At 43.4% G+C, this 21890-nt stretch overlaps 1 protein-coding gene across 1 annotated transcript; it reads left to right on the top strand.

Moving 5' to 3' along the window:
• The first annotated feature begins 1806 nt into the window (after positions 1–1806).
• IYD (iodotyrosine deiodinase) lies at positions 1807–21022 on the top strand. The gene is made up of 6 exons (XM_075497366.1): positions 1807–1833; positions 2380–2605; positions 11976–12170; positions 14218–14377; positions 16285–16441; positions 20479–21022. The coding sequence occupies exons 2-6, from the start codon at positions 2425–2427 to the stop codon at positions 20659–20661; spliced, it is 876 nt and encodes a 291-aa protein (XP_075353481.1). The 5' UTR covers positions 1807–1833; positions 2380–2424; the 3' UTR covers positions 20662–21022.
• The last annotated feature ends 868 nt before the right edge of the window (positions 21023–21890 follow it).

Genomic DNA, 21890 nt, shown 5'->3' with positions numbered 1-21890 from the left:
AGAAACAGTCAGTGCCATTCAGATCGCATTCCTTTTTCCTTCCTTGCCATAGAGTAGGCTGTTGAAAATGTGTCTGATGAAACTGCAGGTCCCTATTCTACTGACATGAACAAATTTAATGTTTCTAATTGGGATTAGGTGAAGTACCTCTCCCCATGACTGGATGGCCAGCAGGCAGGACAAATGAGTTTAAATACCTGCTCTAAATCAAGGAGAGAGAGGATAAATTTAACTCTTTTTCCCCACATGATAATTGTTGTCCTTTCTATTCCTGTACACTGCATGGGTTTTGTTTGGTTTTGGGTTTTTTTCACATGCAACTCAAGATCAATGAGCCAAGCAGGTGTCCCGGGTCACAACTTGACTGGAAAGTAGGGAAGAGAAGATTAACGGCTCGGGTGTTCAAGCAGGTCACCCTCTTAGCCAGAGGTAGGTGCCTGTCTATTGCCAGTTTCACTGGACTGGAATAGAAACCGAAGCACAACTTTTGCATGTCCTCTTTATTTCATCTCTGATGGATTTAGGCAGGCATTTGGCTGGTTCTGGGGGTACCTTCCTACACAGTACCCATATATTGCCTGGAAGGAGGAGGACCTACTTCGACCCGGGGACTGTGTGTTGGGTAGGATGCACTGCAATAGCAGGGAAGTATTTATTCTGTGTCTGAGCTGGGCGGCTGGGAAAGCCCAGCCTGAGTACAAGCTGTGAGGCACTTTCATTTTGCCTCTAAGCACATCTAGGCAATGTATGCACAGCTGAACCATTTGCTTGGTCTTGCCCCTTTTAACGCAAGGAGCTTGTATTAAAAGAGGATATATGAGCAGACTGTCGGCCAGACTATCATCATGTGTGGCCAACCGGTGGAATGGCCACACATTCCCCTTCCTGTGCACTAAGCTGGTCATTAATCTGCGTTTCCAGACACGCTGACCCTTCTTCAAGGCAGCCAGCAACATTCTCTGAAGCATGGGAAGGTAGGGAGTGTACAGCAGGGAGCCTCTGGAGTGGCAGTGTCAAGTGGGACCAGTAAGGGTGCGCTCAGTGCTGCAAAACCCGTGGGGTGAGAGCCGTGAGTGGCTAGGGTACGGACTGAGAACCTGTCAGGATGAAACCTGTACGTACCCCAACTTCTTCTCTCTCCCCTGTGTGCCCCATTTTCCACTTGAAAACAGGGGGTGCCCTGGGCAGGACCTGCAATGCCCCCAGCAGGTGCCAGTCGCAGTGTGTGACGTGCCAGGGCACTGGGGCACACCATCTCCTGCCATGGTTACAGCCACGAACTGCTCCCACTTATCCTGGGGAGGGCTTATCCAAAATGCAGATTAACTGGCCACGGATGCAGAGACTTCAGAGCCGGCCCTGTGCAGCATGAGATGAGGCTCGGCAGGGCCGGTGCTTAGCCGGCGCTAAAAAGGGCTGATGGGTGCTGGTGACTGAACGCAGTCAGTACCCCTGTACCTGCTCTTCAGCGCACCCCTCAGCACCCACTGCCATGTGGCATTTCGTTATCCCGAATGTCCGAACAGCCCCAGATAAAGACATCGATTGAGTGCCGCTGTGTTGATTCCGTTCCCAAGCAGCCGGCTGAGGTAAAAAAAATGGGTTAAGCAGTTAGACATTGACCGTTCTTGGATTAGACCAGGGTCCTATCACCTTTTAATCTTTCCTTTGATAAGATAGCTGAATCACAGTTTTAAAATTCACTGCAGCATACATTTTCAGCCCTCAAATATTTCCTATTTTGATTCCCGGAATTCTTCTTTTTTCTTCCCCCAGAACATCCAGGATGAATACGGGATTCTGTGAATCATCTCATTCATACTTCATGCGGAGGTAATGTTGCCACTTCACTTATCTGTTTTATTGACCCGTTTACATAGCCAAGGGTGGTGCTGCAAGGTGCTATTCAGTTGGTGATATTCTGATTTCCTGGGATATGTGCAATGTGATTAATTTTATGAGTTAAACATTGAAGAGATGCCATCAGTTTTTAAAAGTCACATTCCTACTTGGCTTTTTCTCATAATTATTGTTACAAGCAAGATTACTGGGATCACCATAACGATAAAAATAAGGGGGAGAAGTGTTTTGCCTTCGTCTGGGGTGTTGGAAGATCTTTTTTTTATATTTTGCACTTGACGGCATTATTTTGCACAGACGCATATGTGTTTGTATATGGTCAGTGCCTCTGCTGGCTGCTTATAAACAGAGAAAATATACAGATCTGGGTCTGCGTAACAGCAGAAGCACATCACAGATGAGATTGTGGGGGCGGTGGCTAAAAAGTAGAAGCAGGATAGGGCTGAGGACTGAGCCTTGGGTCCACCCCTTTCTGCTTACTGCTGTTCTGCTCTCCCCATTTCATCCTCTCCTTTTCAGGGGAAACTATTGAACTTGGAAGGAAGGCTCCACGTTTTCAGCGTCATGGCACTCTTTTCTTCCCTAACCCCAGTCTTTATAGCCATTATATGTGTTTTGATTGGGGTAATACTGAAGAAGACTAATGGAGAGAAGGAAAAACGTGAGACTAAAAGCAAGCCTCTATCGCGCCCATGGGTGGATGAAGATTTAAAAGATGGCACTGACCACCACTTAGAGGAAGAAGGTAAGAAAAATCTTATCTATCTGAGCAGTTTTGTTGTTTGAATTTGATCTGCTGATACGAATAAGGAAGAGGCGATCTTCTCGACTTCTCCACAATGGTGGAAATGCATAGTGCTACTGCTGCTGTGCCCTGAGCTTGCCAGCTCTGTGGAAGGAGGCTGTCCTGATGTCGTGCCGCTCTTGGTGTAAATCTCTATTTCCTCCAGATCCCACAGGTCAGAGTGCAAAAAGGAAATGCATTTTCAAAGACTGCTGTCTGCCCCTCTGCCCAGCAGATCTCGGACCTATGAGGGACTCCGTGGGGGATGTAGGAAAAGAAAGGAGATACTGCCAAAGTCCCCCCAGCCTCTTCCCAGGCCTCATTAGTGTGAGCAAACGGAAGACCCAGGCAGAGAGTTTCTATCTGCGAGCTGATGTTGTAGACGTCTCATCCCACTTCACCGTCCAGTGCTACATATTTGATCTCAGCACCCCCAGAAAAGTTGGAAATGGGTTTATTACAGTTATTACAAAAGTTCTCCATTTGTGACTTCTGTGAATGTCCCTGACAGCTTTAGCTGGATTAGCACTGGGATCATTTGGGAGGTATGTTGATCAAATATTTAAGAACAAAATGTAGTGATGGTGCTAATCTCTGTTCACTCAACTGCACATTTGAACCTGTACGGAATGCCCCTTTTTTTTGCAGTAGTGATTTCTGATGCACAGCTTGGACAAAAGTCTGAGCACAAAATACCCCCTTCCTTCCTTTTGCTTCCTGACTATCCTCCATAAGCTCCCTTCATTTCCTTATGAAATAAAAATCTACAGAGTTCTGTTCCTATAAAGCTTTTAAACTTGCAGTTAATATGGCCTTTTTTACCCAAGCTGCTTTCAAAGGCTTTTTGTGTGATTTTTGTCCTGTAATGACACATTACCTGAGTCCACTTCTAGGAATCTTGAAACTTATATTGTTTTTCTACACATATGCACTTTTCTAAGAACCATTATTTCTCTTTATTTCTCAGTGTTCGGTGTAGTTTGAGTTACAGTGTTGTGTATCAGTTTCCAGAAATAGTTGATGCTTGGAACCTTTTAAACCATGTTGACTATTTCCCAAATATATAAAATTTCTTTAAAAGTTAGTTCATATGTTGTACCCTCCTTTGTACAATGAAAAATAGATTCTGTATAAAATTATGCCATATTTCCTTTGTCACTAATGGCTTATTAGTTCAGTTAAATTGCTGCAAATTAAAATTCCTATGGGTAGTTCAAGTGATAATCTATGAATTATCAGTGACATCTTTGACTACGGCTGTGTCTATCAGTTTAAAAATTTAGATCCTCTAAATAAACAAACCTATTAGCTCTTAACAAGGAGCCTCACTGCCACAGCTCCATATATAAAATGTTATTCTTTTATGTCTTAGTTGTTTTCCCTTTTATTCAGGTGCTAAATTCAAAACTGTACTACTTTTAAATTGCTTCCAAAAAATTAGCAGGTAGATAGACACATTTGTGCTGTTGCTAAAAGGAGATTTATTTATTTTTAAAAGAAAACGTCTCTCAGTGTACCATGCAATCCAACATTAAATTAGGCTTTCTTGCTTTGTTGCTTTTAACAACAAATAATCATCTTTCCCTTAATGCTGTGTGGTTCAAAACGAACATCTTTGCAAAGCAGGCATGTCCTTTATCTCCAGAAAAATTAAAATGATTGCATCATGCTTGGGGAAGTTTTTCTTCAGCAGGGTGAAAGCCCAGCCTGAGTGAGAAGAGAATATGGCCACCTTGGTAAGGATCCGCTACTCTGCTAATGCTGTAATTGAGGATCAAAACATATTCACCTTGTTGTCAGTGTTAAAAATTTCACCAGCTGCACTAGATGCTGAAATGGAAACATGGACGTAAGCAGAGATTTTCTTAACAGTAGAGAATATTTTATCTGCTGCACAGATTCTACTACTTTACTAACGTATCTTACTTTATCCGAAAAGCTCATTTCTACTTCAATGTCTCAAGCTGGCTTGTGTTTAAAGACAAAGTTCCTCTAAAGGAAATTTGAGTTAGGTGACAATGAAGCATTTTTAAGGCCTTGTCTAAAGCTAGAATCTAGGGCAGCTATAGGTGAAGAAGCTGAATTTTGAACAGCCCCCTAACAGGAAGATACAGCTGAAGACCAAGCCTTTCGATACCTGGCCGTGACCAAAGCGAAGGCACTTTGCCAAGAGAGTGAAGTGCTCTGTGAGAAAAGCACTGAACTTACTCGGGCGTCATCAGCCCCGTGAACCTTCCGTCAAGTGGCGCTGCCAGGGATGTTTCCCCCGAGAGGGGCATACCTGGGAGCAGCAAAGCATGAGGCGCAATGAGCTGAACTGCTTGGACAGACTCGGTGGAGTCACTTACTGGCAGCGGAGGGCAGAAGGGGGAGGGCCAAGTGCTCCTGAGCTTGCCTGTGTTATGCTTTCGGCAGCTGAAGAGAAGGATGTTTCTCAGAGCAGCCAGGAGCCCAGTTTTGTGGTTAAGTGGAAAGCATTCACTCAGTCCATTTATTTAATGCCTTAGCTGGCAGTACTTCAGATTTGTTTGCATGCTGTCCTGTAACTTCTTCCTTCATTTCTGGGATCCATAATGAGAGATTGTTGTGCTGTGGATTGGCAAGAACGGTCTGTGTGTGTGTGTATCTGGCCGTGTCTTGCATTAGGCCATGTGTGATTACCAATTAGATACAGGTGAAAGAGATGTTTCTTCAGCCTTGTCTTGAACGATGAGTCACAAGGGCTCTCTTCCAGTGGTGGGCATCTAATCCCAAAGTGCTGGTACCTCCTCTCCCACTGATTCAGGTTTACACAATTACATCTGGACTGTTGCAAAGACAAGTTCAGTCTTTAGCCCAGGGAGCTTATTGTATATTGGTCGCTTTCTTGGTCAAATATTCAGATCAATGCAATTGATGGATAAGGTGAATACAGACCCAGTTTACGGTGGTGGGGAGGATGAGGTTGAATTTTATTTGTATGCTTGTTACTCTGGGGATCAGTTGCAGAGATTAACAGCAAAGGCAATTTATTACTACATATTTAATTGTTGGGACTTCGGTGATGTACTCTACTTCAGGACTACAAAGCAATGTACAAAGGCTCATTGCTTGTGATACTTCTTATAATAGACCTCTCCCACTTAGAAGTATTCCTCCTCTCCCCAAGTTCAAAGGCTTCCCATATCTTTTAAGAATACTACTGACATGAATGAGGCAGTAGCAGTTTAATTTTCCAATTCAATGACAGTTCATGCTTTGTGCCGTTTAGGAACACAGGACTTACACAGACATGGTGCATCATTGTGTTTGTCTCCCTGCTGCTGCAGACACCTCCAGCCTTTGTCATCAGCTGAATGAACATGAAAACTGGCCTTTTCTGACCCCGTTTCTTTAACCTTGCTGGAAGGCTGTTCCAGAACTTTGTGCTATGGGTTAAAAATCCTTCTCTGCCTGCCTGCTGAAACTTATTTAATACTACTCTATACCCATTTTTCCTCTTCCACCCTCTTGTTAGTTTAAAGGATACTACTCCAGCCCTGGTATATACCCCCCTGTGGTTTATAGCCAGCAGTCAGATTACCTCCCAACTTTCCTTTTACTAGGTAAACCAGCAAATCTTCTCTTTATAAAACAGCTACTTCTTTCCTCTGAAGATCTTAAGAAACCTTCTGCAACTATATTTCAGTTTGAGGTAATTTTTACAGTATTTTGAGGCTGGCTTCTTTCTTCCAGGGTCTGCCTCTCCCACTTGATACTTCTTGTGCTTAAGATCCCTGACCAACTCTTGAGGTTCCCAAGATCAGCCTGCTAACCACTATTTATAACCCACTAGTAAGGCACTCCCTTTCAGTTCCCTATTAGCCACACACTCGGTTCAGGATTGGATTCACTATGGGGATTCCTGTAGTGGCAGATTATGTAGCAGTCTGCCATTAATCAAGCAAAAAAACCACAGCGTCAGTTGCCCAGCATTTTAATTCCAAAGCTTTCTTTATATACCTTTAATTGTTTTCCTATGCATCGTGTCTTTACCGGAAAAGAGGACTGGAGAGGAATTCTATGCTTAGGAAGCAATTCCTTAGAGAAGAAACTGAAAGAGCTGGTTTGGAAAGCAAGTGTATTGGTCTAGACTGAGGTGACAAGTGAGGTTTCTCAAGGATCAGTCTCAGGACCAATTGTTAATATTATCTAGTGGTCTTTGCATAAAACCAAGGAGTGTACAAGTGAAATTTCTTAATGACATACAACTGGGAGCCAACACCACAGGGAAGTGTCAGTGTAGGTAAAATAAGTGGCCAACAGAAATGAAATGACAAGTCATTGTTCTCAGTGTGAGTTTATGTTATTAGGAACTCATGGTAGGAATTTTTACTACAAACCGAGGCAAAAATTTATTACATGATTTTTAGGTTGATTATAACGTCCCATATGAACTGCCGGGAAGAACACAAACATCATCCTAAAATGTATCCAGAGAGGAATTTCTGATAGAGTTAGAGAAATAGTACTTTTAAAATGAGATTTCACTTGGGATATCTGAGTCAAAACCATTTCAGATTTGCTTAAAAAGGAGGAAGCCTGATGGCTATTGTAAATGTACAACAGAATTGGTGGAAATCTTGAGAATGTGGCTAACAAGATAATAGATTGACTAGGAGGATGTCTGTTGTCCATCAAATGATGGAATACACAGAGATGTAAACAAGATATTTGTAGTATTGTATAACGTGACTGTACAAACGGGAGTATGTCCAAACACAGCAATTAAAGATATAGAGAGCATGCACTAAACAGATGGTGCTGATAATGATTTTAGCTTAGCATATGGATAATGTTAACTGCTAAGAATGAATGGTAGACACATGGTGGAAGAGAATAAATAATAGATTAATTTATTATTCTTACAAAAAAATTGCCAGGAGAGTTTTGGTTTTGTGTGTCAGTTCTTTCACGTCTGGGTTCTTCTTCTGCCTCAGCCAGTATTCCCCTTTTAAGTGCCTTAAGGTTTTTAAGTTTTGCTCACAAAACTCAAGCTCAGATATGGTGATCGTCATACTTTCATTCTCACTAGTCACCTCATCTTCGTCCCATGTTCAACATCTTTGAAAGTACATTTCTTGTTTCATCATGTCATTATTAAGTTGAACCATGCAGACCACGCAGCAGCTTCACCTCTTTCCTTCTCTTCTACTTACATGGAAAAAAAAAACAAACAAGCAAGCAAACCTCACAAAATTTAACACAGCTTGGCCTTAGGTAATACTACAAGTTTCATACTTTGACTTACAAAGCCTAGGTTTCTGTGCCAGCCAATTCTTTTCTTCAATTCCTAGTTGCCTATAGATCATTTAACTGAGATGTTTATTCAACCAATTACCTCTAAGATTATTTTTATACCTCTGATTTAAAGAAATGCCAAATCTCTCTGCTTCCTGATCCCTGAATTCTTCAATCTGAGTTCTCCAACTTAATTTTTCTCAACCCCTTATTTTCCCCAAGTTTGTTCCCTTAAAAATTGAGAGCTGCAGTTATAGACCTACTTTTCCTTGCCCTTTCATTTAGTCAATTAAATTGAATGAATGGCTAATCTCAGTTTAGGGGTACTTTTTTTTGTTTAATAACATTGTCTCCTCTCACTGAAACCAAAGCTAAGAGAGTCACTGCACGAGAGAAGAATAGGTCATCTTATTAAGGTATTGGATGCTTCAGCTGGGAAGCCTGGTTCCTAGTATTATCATAGTATTTCCTCTTTGGTCTATGCCTGGAAAGCTATGCTTCTGCCATGTACTTCATAATAATGATGTGGTTTAGGCAATATGACTCTCCTTTAAAGATGTGACCTTGAGGGCCTTTGCAGGCTTCACACTATCCCAGAAGACAGTGCATCTCAAAAAGCAACCCTTTTTCTAGCCATGCTACTTTTTTAGTTCTTTATAATCTACCAGAACATCAATTATTACCTGTTTTTTATTGATATACTTCCTGGAAAAGTCAAAGCAGGTACTGCTTTTGTTATTGCATCTTCATTCTTCCCTCCTTGTCACGTTTTGTTCATGTTCTGTACAGGCACTGATAGCTCTTCCAGTTTGCTGTCTAGGCCTCTGCACTTAACTGGCCACAAGCAACATCCTCTTTGGATTAAATACATCATCTGAGTCAGCTCTCTGACTACTGTCGTCATCCATATAAGTAATTTAATCTTGCTCTTCATCTTTCTGTCCTTCAACATTCATGTATGAATTGATGGTTTATCACCTACCTGACTTTCCTCTCCTTGTGTTTCAAAACCAGGTACGGAGATTACACAAATTTCCTCCAGCCTTTGCTCCTGTTTGACAAACCTCCTTTGTAAAGATTTTCAGTATTTTATAGGCTAGTCTTGGTATTTCTAACTCAAAATGATTGTTGATAGTTTTGTAATAATACTGGAAAAAGAGATGACCAAGCAGGACTTGGATTTGCTTAGAAGCCAAGGTTAGACCATCAAGTTTCCTCCATCAGTGGCTGAATAAAAGGTATGGTGCACTGAATGTATGCTATTTCCTACTTTCTGAACTTTGATAAAAACCTCATCATAAGAAAGTAAATAATGAGAGCACATAAGAACTCTTGGGTCCCAGAGTTCGTTTTATTTTACTGTTTCTAGGCTAGAAATAGTCTATTCCTATTTCCCAGGACACTCAACATTGTAAGCTTGGGAAATGGATATGGATGATCACTACAGCACATTGATATAAGCACAAGTAGTATAGTCTGACCTGAAATTTTCACCAAGATGCTAATCTAATACCTACTTTCAGCATAGTTTTCTGGTCACATTCTGCCTTCTGATAGGCAATGCACAACCTCAGCTGATTTCAGGAAGTTTCTTGTTATTATAAGGAAAATATTTCTTCCATTTAGAAACTCCTCTTACGTGAGTGGCTATGGATAAAATGAAGATGTGTGTCATTCTGTGTGACTGTTAAATCTCAGTTCAGCAACGAATAACTTTGTTGGAGTTTCAGTACTGCTATGCACAAGATGGATTTGGAGAGGGAGAATTAATTTTATTGGACCAATCAAGACAGTTGCAGGAGGCCATCCAGCTTCCAGGCCTGTAAGTCCTTTGAGAGAAGCTTGCAGGAGAGGTTATGTGGCCAAAGCTTGCATGATTTTCTGTCCTGTCTGTATCAATGGACACCTTCTGAATTTCTCTACTGGACAGACAGTCCTCAGTCAAGTTGGAAAGGGTTGCTGAGTTGCTATCTCCCAGCTCCCTATTTTTTGCCTTAGGGTTTTATACATTTTTGGGTCATCACTTTTTCTCTCAAATCCTTTGGCTGCCAGCCATCACTGTCTCAACTTCTGTCTGTGGAAGGTTTGCATGGCTTTAGCTCACGTTCTTTCTCACATCTTCACAGAAATTACCTCAGTAAAACTGAACTAAGGTCCCTGTGCCTCTGAATACGTGGGTCCTCCCTCTGGGCTGAGGGTTGCACCTTCTTCCAAACCACCAGGCAAAGATGCAAGAGGCACAGATACACATCCTGCAAACTATTCCACAACTGCATTCCCTGTGAATCTGCAAGAAGAGGTTGCATTTTGGCTTTTACCAGCTTAACATAGTGGTCCTTGAAAATGGCGTCCTATTGGTACCATGCATAGTGTAGAAGAGGTGGGAAGGATGCAGAGCTCTAACCGTCTCCCTGCCGCCCCTCCCCAGCTAGCCTACCACTCTAAAACCTGTAGGAGGTTGAACACTGGGTCCCCAGCAGAAGCTCTTCCTCTCAACATGCTATTGCACCATGCTACTCACCAGTGTAAGCACAGCCTTTTAACCCCGTGGCATTCCCTTCACTGAGTGTGGAGGAGGAACAGCAAAAAAGGGGGTGTGAAAGTTTCTGAAAGAGAAGATCACAAGAATCCTAGCAAAGGGCAAGTCCTAGTCAGCCAGTTGCTATTGAATAGTAAATAATCTACTGTACTAAGTGTAAACCACAAAGGGAACACGAGGAAGAGGCATCCTCTTCCTTTTTCAGTTTGAGGGTGCAAGATGCGCACAAAAATAATTTTTACAATGGGTCGGTGCTTCCCATTACCATGGAGCCAGGTCCTTGCAGACTGTGACCAAGAGTGCTTAACGCAGGCATGAAATGCTAAACAAAACAAATTTTCTGGGTGACTTCTTTGTGTGCAAAAGGAAATGTATGTTCTTTGGAGACCAGAATCATTCTGTTTAGATTTAACATATGAAACTGGATATATTGCAGCCTCTTGCACATGCTGAGCCACACTTGTGAATATTTCACTGCTGTTTATAAAATGAACAAAAGATCAGCCTGGTCTCTAAGGCAACTGCATACTACTAAAACACAGAAATAATTGCTGTTTGAATTTGCACTGGAGATTGCTATGATTCTGGAATAATAGCCTAATGGTGACTGAAAAAGAACTGGAGTATTTTTTCCTGACTCAGCCCTCTGTAGCAAATTGCTCAATACTATTGACTAGTCAAAATGCAAAATTTAAATGGCTTTAACTTCCACATCATAGTTGCAAAAAATCCTATCCCTGCTGATTCTAGGAATGCAATGGAGAAAGATGAGATCTGAGAGACAATAGAAGATGCATTTCGTGGTATAAAAAAAACCAAAGAGACAGATTTCACTGAAATGAGGAACCATCTTGAGTTCTTAAATTAAAGACAAGAAATACAATATCCTACATTTGATATGTTGTTATCCTAAGTATAGATGCCTGTCATCCATTTCCTCTTATGCTGAAAGTATCGTGAAACCAAAGAACTTAACCACAAAGTCACATTTGCGCAGAGCCTAGACTTGTAATGCTTCTGCTATGAAACATGAATATGGAAGAAGCTGACATTCAGCTCTTCAGAGGAGATTTTACACATCTTGGTAGTTAAGCCCTCTCCTTAACTTCAGTAATTTAATTGATTTTTTTCTTATTAGACTGCTCAGGAAGGAACACACATGTTGACATTTACTTACTGAGAAAAGTGGGCTGAAAGGTTGGCCACCTTTTCACTCCTGTTTCAGCTTGTAACCCGCTTCTACGGGTAGGCTTGCAGACTGAAATGGAGAAGGCCATAACTTCTTCATGGATCACACTTGCTGCAGTCAGCCAGGGCCCTCCTGCCTCTCGGTATTTAAACAAGGTGTTTATTCAGTAGCTGGAGCTAGGGATCAATGAGTCGTGTCAACTGGAAACTCAGACTTTGCCTTTCCAGTGGTGTAGAAGTGCAATGTGTGCCAATGCAGGCCACAGTGCATTACACTGGTGAAGGCCAAGATACAAAGTACATTCTCCAGCAGAAAAATCCCTAACCACTTTTATTTTCTTGCAGAGGTTGAGGAAGAGTGGCAAGGACTTGATGAAAATGTTGCCCATGTCCCCTTCTTCGTGGAGCGCTACTCTGAGGCCGAAATGATTCAAAGGTCACAGATGTTTTACGAGCTTCTTAATAAAAGGCGGTCTGTCAGGTTTCTCAGTGATGAGCCGGTCCCCAGGGAGGTTATCGATAATGTCATCAGAACAGCAGGTATGGTACTGAGTGGTTCAAGGTCTGAAAAAAAAAAAAAGGATCAGCATTGCTGTTCAACTGTGTAAAAGTGATGTGGAAAAGCCAAGGGAATTGATGTTTAGCTTATGGTTTTCCTAGATTCACCTGTAGCCATAATGAATGGGCACCCATTGATAGACTGGAAATTACTCAGCTTGAGCAGCTGTATGTCAGGGACTGGTTTGGAGCATTCCCAATTCCTTTGTATTTGCAGTGGACCCAAAAGGGAAAAAGACCATTTCAACAGCATGAAACAAAACATTTCATTTTCAAGCTTTAAAAGATGTTATTTAAAATAAAATTGATGTACAGTTTAGTGAAACATCTTTCAAATAGAAATATTGAAGTGTTTTCTCTCAAAAATGTCAAACCATGTGTACTGCACACGCTTTAAAATTTCATTCATTATGATGATATTTATCATGAGTGGGGTTTGTTTGTTGTTTTTTTCACCAAACAAATTGATGAAATTGTCCCAGATGTGAAATATTTCAGTTGACATAAATGCTTGGGGTTTATTATGGGAAAAACGTTTCAGTCTAGAACAAAAAAACCTTTCCCAGTCCTTTCAGCATCAGTGCCAGTCCCCTATTGTATATGACTGGAGAGTTATACTGAGGACCCTGATCAAGGTTATTTGACCGAGTGTCAGAAAAGAATTTTGCCCTTTTTTTTTTTTTTGAGCACCTGTGTGTTTCAAATCATTACTGTAATGTCCTGGCCTAATCTCCTCTCTGCTTTAGTAACATTGACTTCAGCCAGGAGTGGTTTTGACCCTCATTATTTCTCTTCTATGAACCAGTTGCTGTTAGTATGGAAAATATTCAGAAGCTGCCTTAGAGGAAAGTTCAGCAGCCTCTAGCAGGATTAATAATATAGAGATTCTGAGCAACTGATGTGCATTGTTTTCCCTTTAAAAACTGTAAGCAGCTTTGTTACTGCACTGTAACAAGTCCGCATCTTCCTCTAATTAGCTAGGAGTCATTAAAACACTGAGCATGTTTTGGCAAATGCAGCAAAGCGAACAAGCCTGGAGTGCAGATGAAGTACTTAGTAACCCTGAAAGCTTTGGGCTGTGTGGAGGAAAGGAAAACAAAGCCAAGCATAAATGTCATCAGTTCTTACCCAAACCTGAGGAGGAGCAAGGTTCACGGTATAAACACATTTTAATATAAAAGATAGTTCAAGCTGCTTATTCAGTGTTTCTTCAACTGAAATCAGTGCTTAGATAAGCAAATACAGTATGTGTTCAAGACCTTCAAATATTTTTAAAATGTGTATGAGGGGCTAGAGAGACCTGAACAGTCTCCTTAACCTATTTTTCTGGGAGCTTATACAGATAACTATATTCGTCAGCTTCTGGCTTTCATCTGCTAGGCAGTTAAAATATTCTCCAGTGGTGCTGGTGTGTAATAATCAAGGCTGAATAAGCAAGTGCGGACTTAATATGTGCACACCTACATACACCAGCTGTCTTTGGGACAACAAACTCAAACTTGTGTGCTATATGGCAGATGTCCACATTGTGCAGCTCCTCATCTTTGTCAGTCGGCGACAGATTCCTGCAGGTGGTCGCTTAGCCTTGTTTCCCTGAAAGCCATTAGCTTTGCCCTTCAGCTAAAACCCTGCCTCAGAGTTGGTTGCATATTCAGACAGTGTGTTGCTTTTGGTATAATGCTTTGCATTAACATTACTGCGTGCTTATATTGCACCATAATACTGCCTCATCATAAGAACCACAAAGGAATTTGTACAAATCCCTGATTTTTGTTTCCTATAAGACGGCTGAATGAAAGGACTAACCTCTGTCATTGAATGGAACTTCACGTTCTTCAAGAAACAAATGAACAGAGATTGTCTGCCAGAATTTATCTCAGTCCTTTTCTTCCCTTGTCATCAACTTGCTTTCCCATTGCTCTGATGGTCAGTCTGAAAGCCCACAAAGAAGAGCTGATACCTCTCACTGCACACCCTCCTTCAGCATTGTGCTAACTGGGTGTTTGTCTTTCCCTGGTTTCATATGAAGGTACTTCACCTAGCGGAGCGCACACTGAGCCCTGGACCTTTGTGGTAGTTCAAGATCCACATTTAAAACATAAGATTCGTGAGATTGTAGAAGAAGAAGAAGAAATCAACTACAAAAAAAGGATGGGAGACAGATGGGTTAATGACCTGAAAAGATTGAGGTATGAAAGTGTCAGTTGGCTAAGGGGTTTGAAGGGAGCTGTGTTTTGGTCTAGGAAAGACTATATTGGGAAGATTTAGTCATGCTACGTGGTGGTGGGTTTTTGGGGTTTTTTTTTGGTTGGTTCCCCCCCTCTCCCCTCCCCCCCCCCCCCCCCTTATTTTCAGGAAGAAAAAACCCAAACCGAGAATATTCAGCTCAATTTTAAAAACCTGATTTTAAAAATGTTCTTTCATGTCCATGCTCCTTAAACTCTCCCCCGTTTTCTGGTGCTGCTCCGGAGGGCAGCTGTAAATATTTCCCACTTCCTGATCACACAAAGAAAGGGAGGTGGGGTCAGAGACTGCCCAGACAGAGAGTTGCCAGGGTCCCTATAGTGCGGTCCTTTTGCTAATTTACAGCTGGGAAGAAGAAATTCCTGTCTGAGGAAAGCTGAGTTCCCACCCAGCAGGAGCTGAAAAAAAAAATCTGCTATCATCTGTATATGTTAAATCTGGCTGCCTTGTTCTAAGGGCCAGGTGAGATGCAGCACCCGACTGATACACACAAAGGAAAAACTCACTATGCCTGTGTGCTTCAATCTTACCAGAAGAAGGATGAAATAAGTGACTCAGATGTTCAGCGCACCCTTTCCTCTTGCATGGCTTTGTCTTGATTCTCAAGATGATGGGAATCTTACTGAAAGCACCACAGTCTAGAAAACTGAAGTGATAAAAGACGCTTAATTGCTTCCAGTCTTCCTTTTCCTTTTCTTCCTCCCTCTCACTTTTCACATATTTCTAAGATTCATGTTTGGAAAGGAAAACTTAAAAATATGTGTAGAATTGTGCCTTGGTGGCTGGTTCATAAAATTGCCTCTAGTAAAAGGGATTATATACTCTCCATCTTAAAACTTTTCCAAGCATTTGGCTCCATCATTTTTTTTTTCTATGTAACCTCTGTTGCCATAACTCTTGCCCCAGTTTTTCCCTGTTGTTTGCAAAACAATGAAGCTCCCAAAGCCATTGGGAGTTTTGCTGCTGAGTGAGGTAGCCTCAAGGCTTGTCCCTATGCAAGTGCTGAATTATGCAATATTTAAGTGTTCCAAGTGCCCTCCAAAGTCTGACTGACTTGCTTAACTTCACACAATGGGAAGACGTCTACTGGGTCTTGGCTTGTCAAATGAAGAATATGCGCAAAGCTTTATAGGGTTGATTTGCCCTACTCGTTTCATAATATTATTTTTTTTCAGGTGCTTATGTGCTATATAAATTTATGTGCTATGTTCACAACTAAAATATAGTATTTTTTATATTTTGAGTGAGAACAGTAGAAAGCACACATTTTCTTATCCAAATCCTATATCATAATTGTATATATTGTCATTAAAAAAATTGGGAACCAAATGAATTCTAACAGGGCTGAAATACCCAGAAACAGAATAACATTTTTTGCTGTGAGAATATATTTGGGTTTACACCTTAGACCAAGAAGTTTTGAACTTTTGCGCCAGCAGTTTTCCCTGCAATCACAAAAAAGTTGGCACTGCTGGTAACAGGTGGAGCTGCAAGTCTACAAAATTCCAGGAATTAAATAATCTCAAGGGCAAATGCTCATGAGGCCAGTTCATAGATAAGAGGTCAAGGACTATCTCCTATTTTTATGCAGTTCCACTCTTCAGAGTGAGCGCATCAACTCCTCAACCGAATCTGTTAAAATTGAGAACTCTATTCAAGCTTTTTTTTTTTTTTTTTCAGAAAAGGTTCTATTTAAGCTGATAAATACTTAATCCTTTGCAGTAAATGTTCTAAGCTTTACTCTACTGCTGTAATTGTCCTGTACCTTTAGTGCCCCGTTGCAGAAAGTAAATGTGACTTATGGGAAAGTGAAAAGGTCGCAAAATAAATCTTAAACATTATTCTTTTGCAGAACAAACTGGATCAAAGAGTACTTGGACACTGCTCCCTATCTGATCCTCATTTTCAAGCAGGTATATGGGCAGCTTCCAAATGGCAAAAAGAAGACCCACTACTACAACGAAATCAGTGTTTCTATTGCCTGTGGTATCCTGCTTGCTGCACTGCAGGTACATTGACAGAACCAGTACACTGGGAGTCAATATGTTGGTTTGGATGCCATACCAAGACTATGCTGCCCAAATGAGGGTGGAACCCAGTTTAGAGGGTGGACCCCAATTTTAACATTATCAGTCCTCTGGATTACTCCAATTCCTGGCGCTACATCTTAGTTTTGAGTTTTAAAGTTATTCTGCACAGGCCCACATCTGAGAAGGTGATTCCTACCCTCAGTACTGCTTAACGAGAAGAAAAACATAATGCAGCGTACTTCCAGAGTTGTCACTCTTCTCCCGGCACAGGCTTCAGCCCCTGTGGTTTCTGCCTTATGCTAGCTGGGCTGACAGGGTCTGCAGATTACCCAAGCAAGGCTGTACAGTGCCACACTGGGCCCTTCTTTTCAGTAATCCCTAAAAAATGGCTTGATCCCAAATCATTTTTAGTACACAACGCTGGAAAAAAAATCAAGGGCATATTTCACAGAACAGGCTGTACTATTTCAATCAGTCTTTCTGAGGTATTTCTGAAAGTGAGCTGATTTCTAAAGCTCAGCAGGTTTGACATCAGTCACTTGGATTTTCTCGGTGGTTTCTTAGTGCTCAGTTCTGCTTGTTGTATCCGATGTATTCACACAAGTGTTTAAATAGTGAAGCTATTCTGATTGCTAACTTGGCCTATCAGCAGGATAACAGCAAGGTGCCACCTCTTATATTAGGCCAATTTCCTACCAGGAACTGCCATTTCTCCTCTACTCTGTTTTGAGTGACACCTCCCTGCCCACAGTGCTGTTCCTTAGGAGGACCTTCAGGATGGGAAATCTGAGAAGTGAGTGGTGCAGAAGCACATTGCTGGGGTGTTGCTGCTCTGCAGCTCCACAGGGCTCTGTATTTTCCCTCTGTGGAGCTGAGAGCAAAGGGGATGCACAGGGAATGGGGCAGAACCAGCACTGTGTCACTTGTGCCTTCGTCAGAAGCAGTAGGAGTGACAAGGCTCCACTTTCCCCTGAGCCAGCCCACCATCAGGTGAGACGTCTCCCTACCTACTGTTAGGCTCCGTAGTGCTGTCTCTTTCCCAGCTCTTAGAAATTAATTGGCAATGTTAAAGAACACAGTGCCATGGACTCATAACATTCAGCACCACCACTATTAGCTCTTCTCCTCCTCAGAAGACCATGGAGGTTACCCAACATGAGAGGCCCATTGCCTGAGCACCTCCCCCTGGCTGACTTTTATATCCCAAAGCCTCCCAAAATGCTTGCTTTACATACAGAGGAGACTGAAATCCACATGCGCAACTCTCAGGAAGTGCCTCAGGTGCGGGGTCATATTGGGGATGGTGTCACCTCTTTACTACTTGTCAGCTTTTTAAGGAGATTTCGTATGAAAAGAGGAGTGGTGCATAGACTTATTTTGGGGTTCTGATGTAAGCCCGAACATCGGCCACTGTGAGAGATGGCAACAGACTCCTGTGACAAACTCTGAGGCAGAGCATGTACCCTCTGTCCCTGGTGGGTACAGCTCTTGAGCGGGAACAAATGGTCGCAAAGCTGTAAGACATCTTCCTGCCAGCTGCATGGGGGCAAGAATCAAAACATTTCTTTGTATGAGCCAGATGAACCCCAAGCGATGATGTGCTGGTTTTGGCTGGGATAGAGTTAATTTTCTTCATAGTAGCTAGGATGGGGCTATGTTTTGGATTTGTGCTGAAAACAGTGCTGATAATACAGGGATGTTTCAGTTACTGCTGAGCAGTGCTTACACAGAGTCAAGGCCCTTTCTGCTCCTCACCCCACCCCACCCCACCAGCGAGGAGGCTGGGGCGGCACAAGAATTTGGGAGGGGGCACAGCCGGGACAGCTGACCCCAGCTGACCAAAGGGCTATTCCATACCATATGGCGTCATGCTCAGCATAGAAAGCTGGGGGAAGAAGAAGGAAGGGGGGACGTTCGGAGTGATGGCGTTTGTCTTCCCAAGTCACCATTACACGTGATGGAGCCCTGCTTTCCTGGAGATGGCTGAACACCTGCCTGCCCATGGGAAGGAGTGAATTAATTCCTTGTTTTGCTTTGCTTGTGTGCATGGCTTTTCCTTTCCCTATTAAACTGTCTTTATCTCAGCCCACGAGTTTTTCTCACTTTTACTCTTCTGATTCTCTCCCCCATCCCACCAGAGGGGAGTGAGTGAGTGGCTGTCTGGTGCTTAGTTGCCGGCTGGGGTTAAACCACGACAGTCCTTTTAGGTGCCCAACATGGGGCATGAGGAATTCAAGATAAGGATAGTAATTGGGAGAGGTAACGGGCAAAACATGGACTGAACAATGTTAGAGAGTGGAATGTTCATGGGGAATTTCAGTTGTAATTGTGGTGAAGGGACGAGGGGTGGATTGTGTGTAAGTTGTCCACTTCTGTTTGGTGTTGTGATGATTTTAATTTGATTTTGGTGTGGGGAATTCTTTTTTGTTGATGTGAAGTTTGTGAAGATTGTGTGATGTACATTCATCACACATCTACAGTGATTTTAATGATATTCTTAAATATGTGATTCACAGAGATGAGGGGTGGAATGTATTGGGTTTGCATGGCAAGATTTTGGTAGTGGGGGGGCTACAGGGGTTGCTTCTGTGCGAAGCTGCCAGAAGCTTCCCCCATGTCCGATAGAGCCGATGCCAGCCGGCTCCAAGACAGACCTGCTGCTGGCCAAGGCCGAGCCCATCAGTGACGGTGGTAGTGCCTCTGGGATAACACAGTTAAGAAGGGGAAAAAGAACCTGCACAACTGCAGCCGGAGAGAGGAGTGCGAATATGTGAGAGGAACAACTCTGCAGACACCAAGGTCAGTGAAGAAGAAGGAGGGAAGGAGGTGCTCCAGGCACCAGAGCAGAGATTCCCCTGCAGCCCGTGGTGAAGACCATGGTGAGGCAGGCTGTCCCCTGCAGCCCATGGAGGAGGTGAACGGTGGAGCAGATATCCACTGCAGCCCATGGAGGACCCCACGCTGGAGCAGGTGGATGTGCCCAAAGGAGGCTGTGACCCCATGGGAAGCCCATGCTGGAGCAGGCTCCTGGCAGGACCTGTGGAGAGAGGAGCCCACGCTGGAGCAGGTTTGCTGGCAGGACTTGTGACCCCATGAGGGACCCACACTGGAGCAGTCTGCTCCTGAAGGACTGCACCCCATGGAAGGGACCCACGCTGGAGCAGTTCATGAAGAACTGCAGCCCGTGGGAAGGGCTCACATTGGAGAAGTTCGTGGAGAACTGTCTCCTGTGGGAGGGACCCCACGCTGGAGCAGGGGAAGAGCATGAGGAGTCCTCCCCCTGAGGAGGAAGGAGCAGCAGAGACAACGTGTGATGAGTTGACCACAACCCCCATTCCCCGTCCCCCTGCGTCACTGGGGGGAGGAGGTAGAGAATTAGGTAGGGAGTAAAGTTGAGCCCAGGAAGAAGGGAAGGGTGGGGGAAGGTGTTTTAAGATTTGGTTTCTATTTCTCATTATCCTACTCTGATCTGATTGCTAATAAATTAAATTAATTTCCCCAAGTTGAGTCTGTTTTGCCTGTGACAGTAATTGGTGAGTGATCTCTCCCTGCCCTTGTCTCGACCCACGAGCCTTTTGTTCTATTTTCTCTCCCCTGCCCAGCTGAGGAGGGGAGTGATGGAGCGGCTTTGGTGGGCACCTGGTGTTCCAGTGATAGCCCCTCAACTGCCTCTCAGCTTCACTGTAGCCATGGGTCCCCCATTACACTGAGCACTGCAGGCAGGCTTCTGCTGTACAACATACAGACACGTCAGGCAGAATAAGGCTATTTCCATTAGCCTGTGCTGTTACTGTGGTGGAGAAATGCTGTACTTTTCTGTAAGCAAAGTAGGTGTCTTTTATGGTACTGTTGAGGCTATTAGTAAATCAGGTGTTCCAAAACCTGCAGAAGAGTCTAACGAAGCAGCATTTCTGGGCTAGTCAATAGGAGAATGTGTACGGGTCTGGTGAGAGTAGTGGATACAAATACAAAGCACAGGCCTCTGTCTCACTCTGTTGCTGTCTGTCTTGCTGCAGAACGCAGGTCTGTACACCGTGACCTCCACACCCCTCAACTGCGGCCCCCAACTCCGGGTGCTGCTCCAGCGCCCAGCGAACGAGAAGCTACTCCTGCTGCTCCCCGTTGGCTATCCCAAGAAAGATGCTACTGTGCCTGCGCTGACCCGAAAGCCACTGGAAGACATCATGGTGGTCATGTGAGCCCAGCGCCGCGAGGAAGGAGCACATCCCTGCTGCCAGCTAGTAAGCAGCAGCCCGCTGAAGTTGTCACTGCTGCTTCGGTGTATCGTCCTCTTGCAGCTCTGCTGCTCTGGCTGTTTACACCTGTATTTCTTTTAGTGCTAGTCTAATCACGGTGGCTGCTTCTACTAATAGCAGCGAGCAGCCAAGCGCTGTGCATTTGACAGGTGCTATTACCAACGAGCCCAGGCAGTTGTTCCAGGGGACACGTAGAATGGCATTTAAATGACCTTCATCACTCGATTTTTCTTATGCATTGTAGGGACAAATCTTTCCTTGAACTGGAATGTATATTCTTCTTATACTTTTGTGATTACTATTACACACTTTTTTCACTTCCAAATTTTAATGGAGGTTGGATTAAAAGATATAAAGAGGTCAAACTCAGCTGTCTTATCTTGATGAGTGTGTGCTATTTAAATGCCCCTTCCCCTTCACTGCGTTCAGTTCTGCGTTGGATGAAGCTATTTTTCTCTCGTACAGCAGCATTTTCCCTACTTGACTGATCTCAAAAACCTTGTCTATACTAGGCTTTCTTAAAGTATTACTGGTACAAGTATCTTCAGCTGGGGGAGATCTAGCAGGAACAAGGCATCCAAGTAATTTCCTTGCTACCATTTATTTATACATCTTCCAGACACAATTAGATCATATGGCAACTATCAGTCATGCCCCCTATATTTGCTGCTTCCACTGGAAGTGGCCCAGAGGGAACTACTATTCTGGTTATCCTGTTTATACCTACAGCTATTCCAGTTTAACACCCTGAAATTTGAACTGCTTTAGAGACCCTGACACACAAGAGGTGCTTTCGTGTCACACCAAATCAGGCGTATTTTGGTTTATTTCAAGGCCGCTTCCCACAAAAGCAAGGCTCCCTACTACAAGCCTTGGCTACAGGCAAGATGTGAATGGGCACGGGTGGGAGTTGCTCAGGGGAAGGGCTGATGCTACTGATACCTGCGCTGGCAGAGCCCCCTCGTGGGGTTGTGGTTCCTGCCGCCTTCGGCAACAGCACAAGATGAAAGCACTGAAAGAGAGAAGCCCTTCCCTGGAGCTCTCTATAGTTTGTGAAATACTTTCCCACCCTGCTCTCTGCTGCGTGTAACTCCAGGCAAATTCAGCCAAATCGGCGTCGGCCCTCCTCCTGGGTTGCTCGAGTTGACTCGCTGCACCTTGTCTGAAGTCAG

This window comes from Mycteria americana, chromosome 3, assembly GCF_035582795.1.
Source record: "Mycteria americana isolate JAX WOST 10 ecotype Jacksonville Zoo and Gardens chromosome 3, USCA_MyAme_1.0, whole genome shotgun sequence".
Taxonomy (NCBI): Eukaryota; Metazoa; Chordata; class Aves; order Ciconiiformes; family Ciconiidae; genus Mycteria; species Mycteria americana.
This window is presented reverse-complemented; position numbering and strand designations above follow the sequence as displayed.

What these genes read in the sequence shown, in the direction of transcription:
- IYD (XM_075497366.1), top strand. Translation starts at nt 2,425, where the DNA reads ATGGCACTCTTTTCTTCCCTAACCCCAGTCTTTATAGCCATTATATGT. An exon ending in CCACCACTTAGAGGAAGAAG is followed by an intron (nt 2,606 to 11,975) that starts GTAAGAAAAATC and finishes ATTTTCTTGCAG; the next exon opens with AGGTTGAGGAAGAGTGGCAA. An exon ending in TAATGTCATCAGAACAGCAG is followed by an intron (nt 12,171 to 14,217) that starts GTATGGTACTGA and finishes TTTCATATGAAG; the next exon opens with GTACTTCACCTAGCGGAGCG.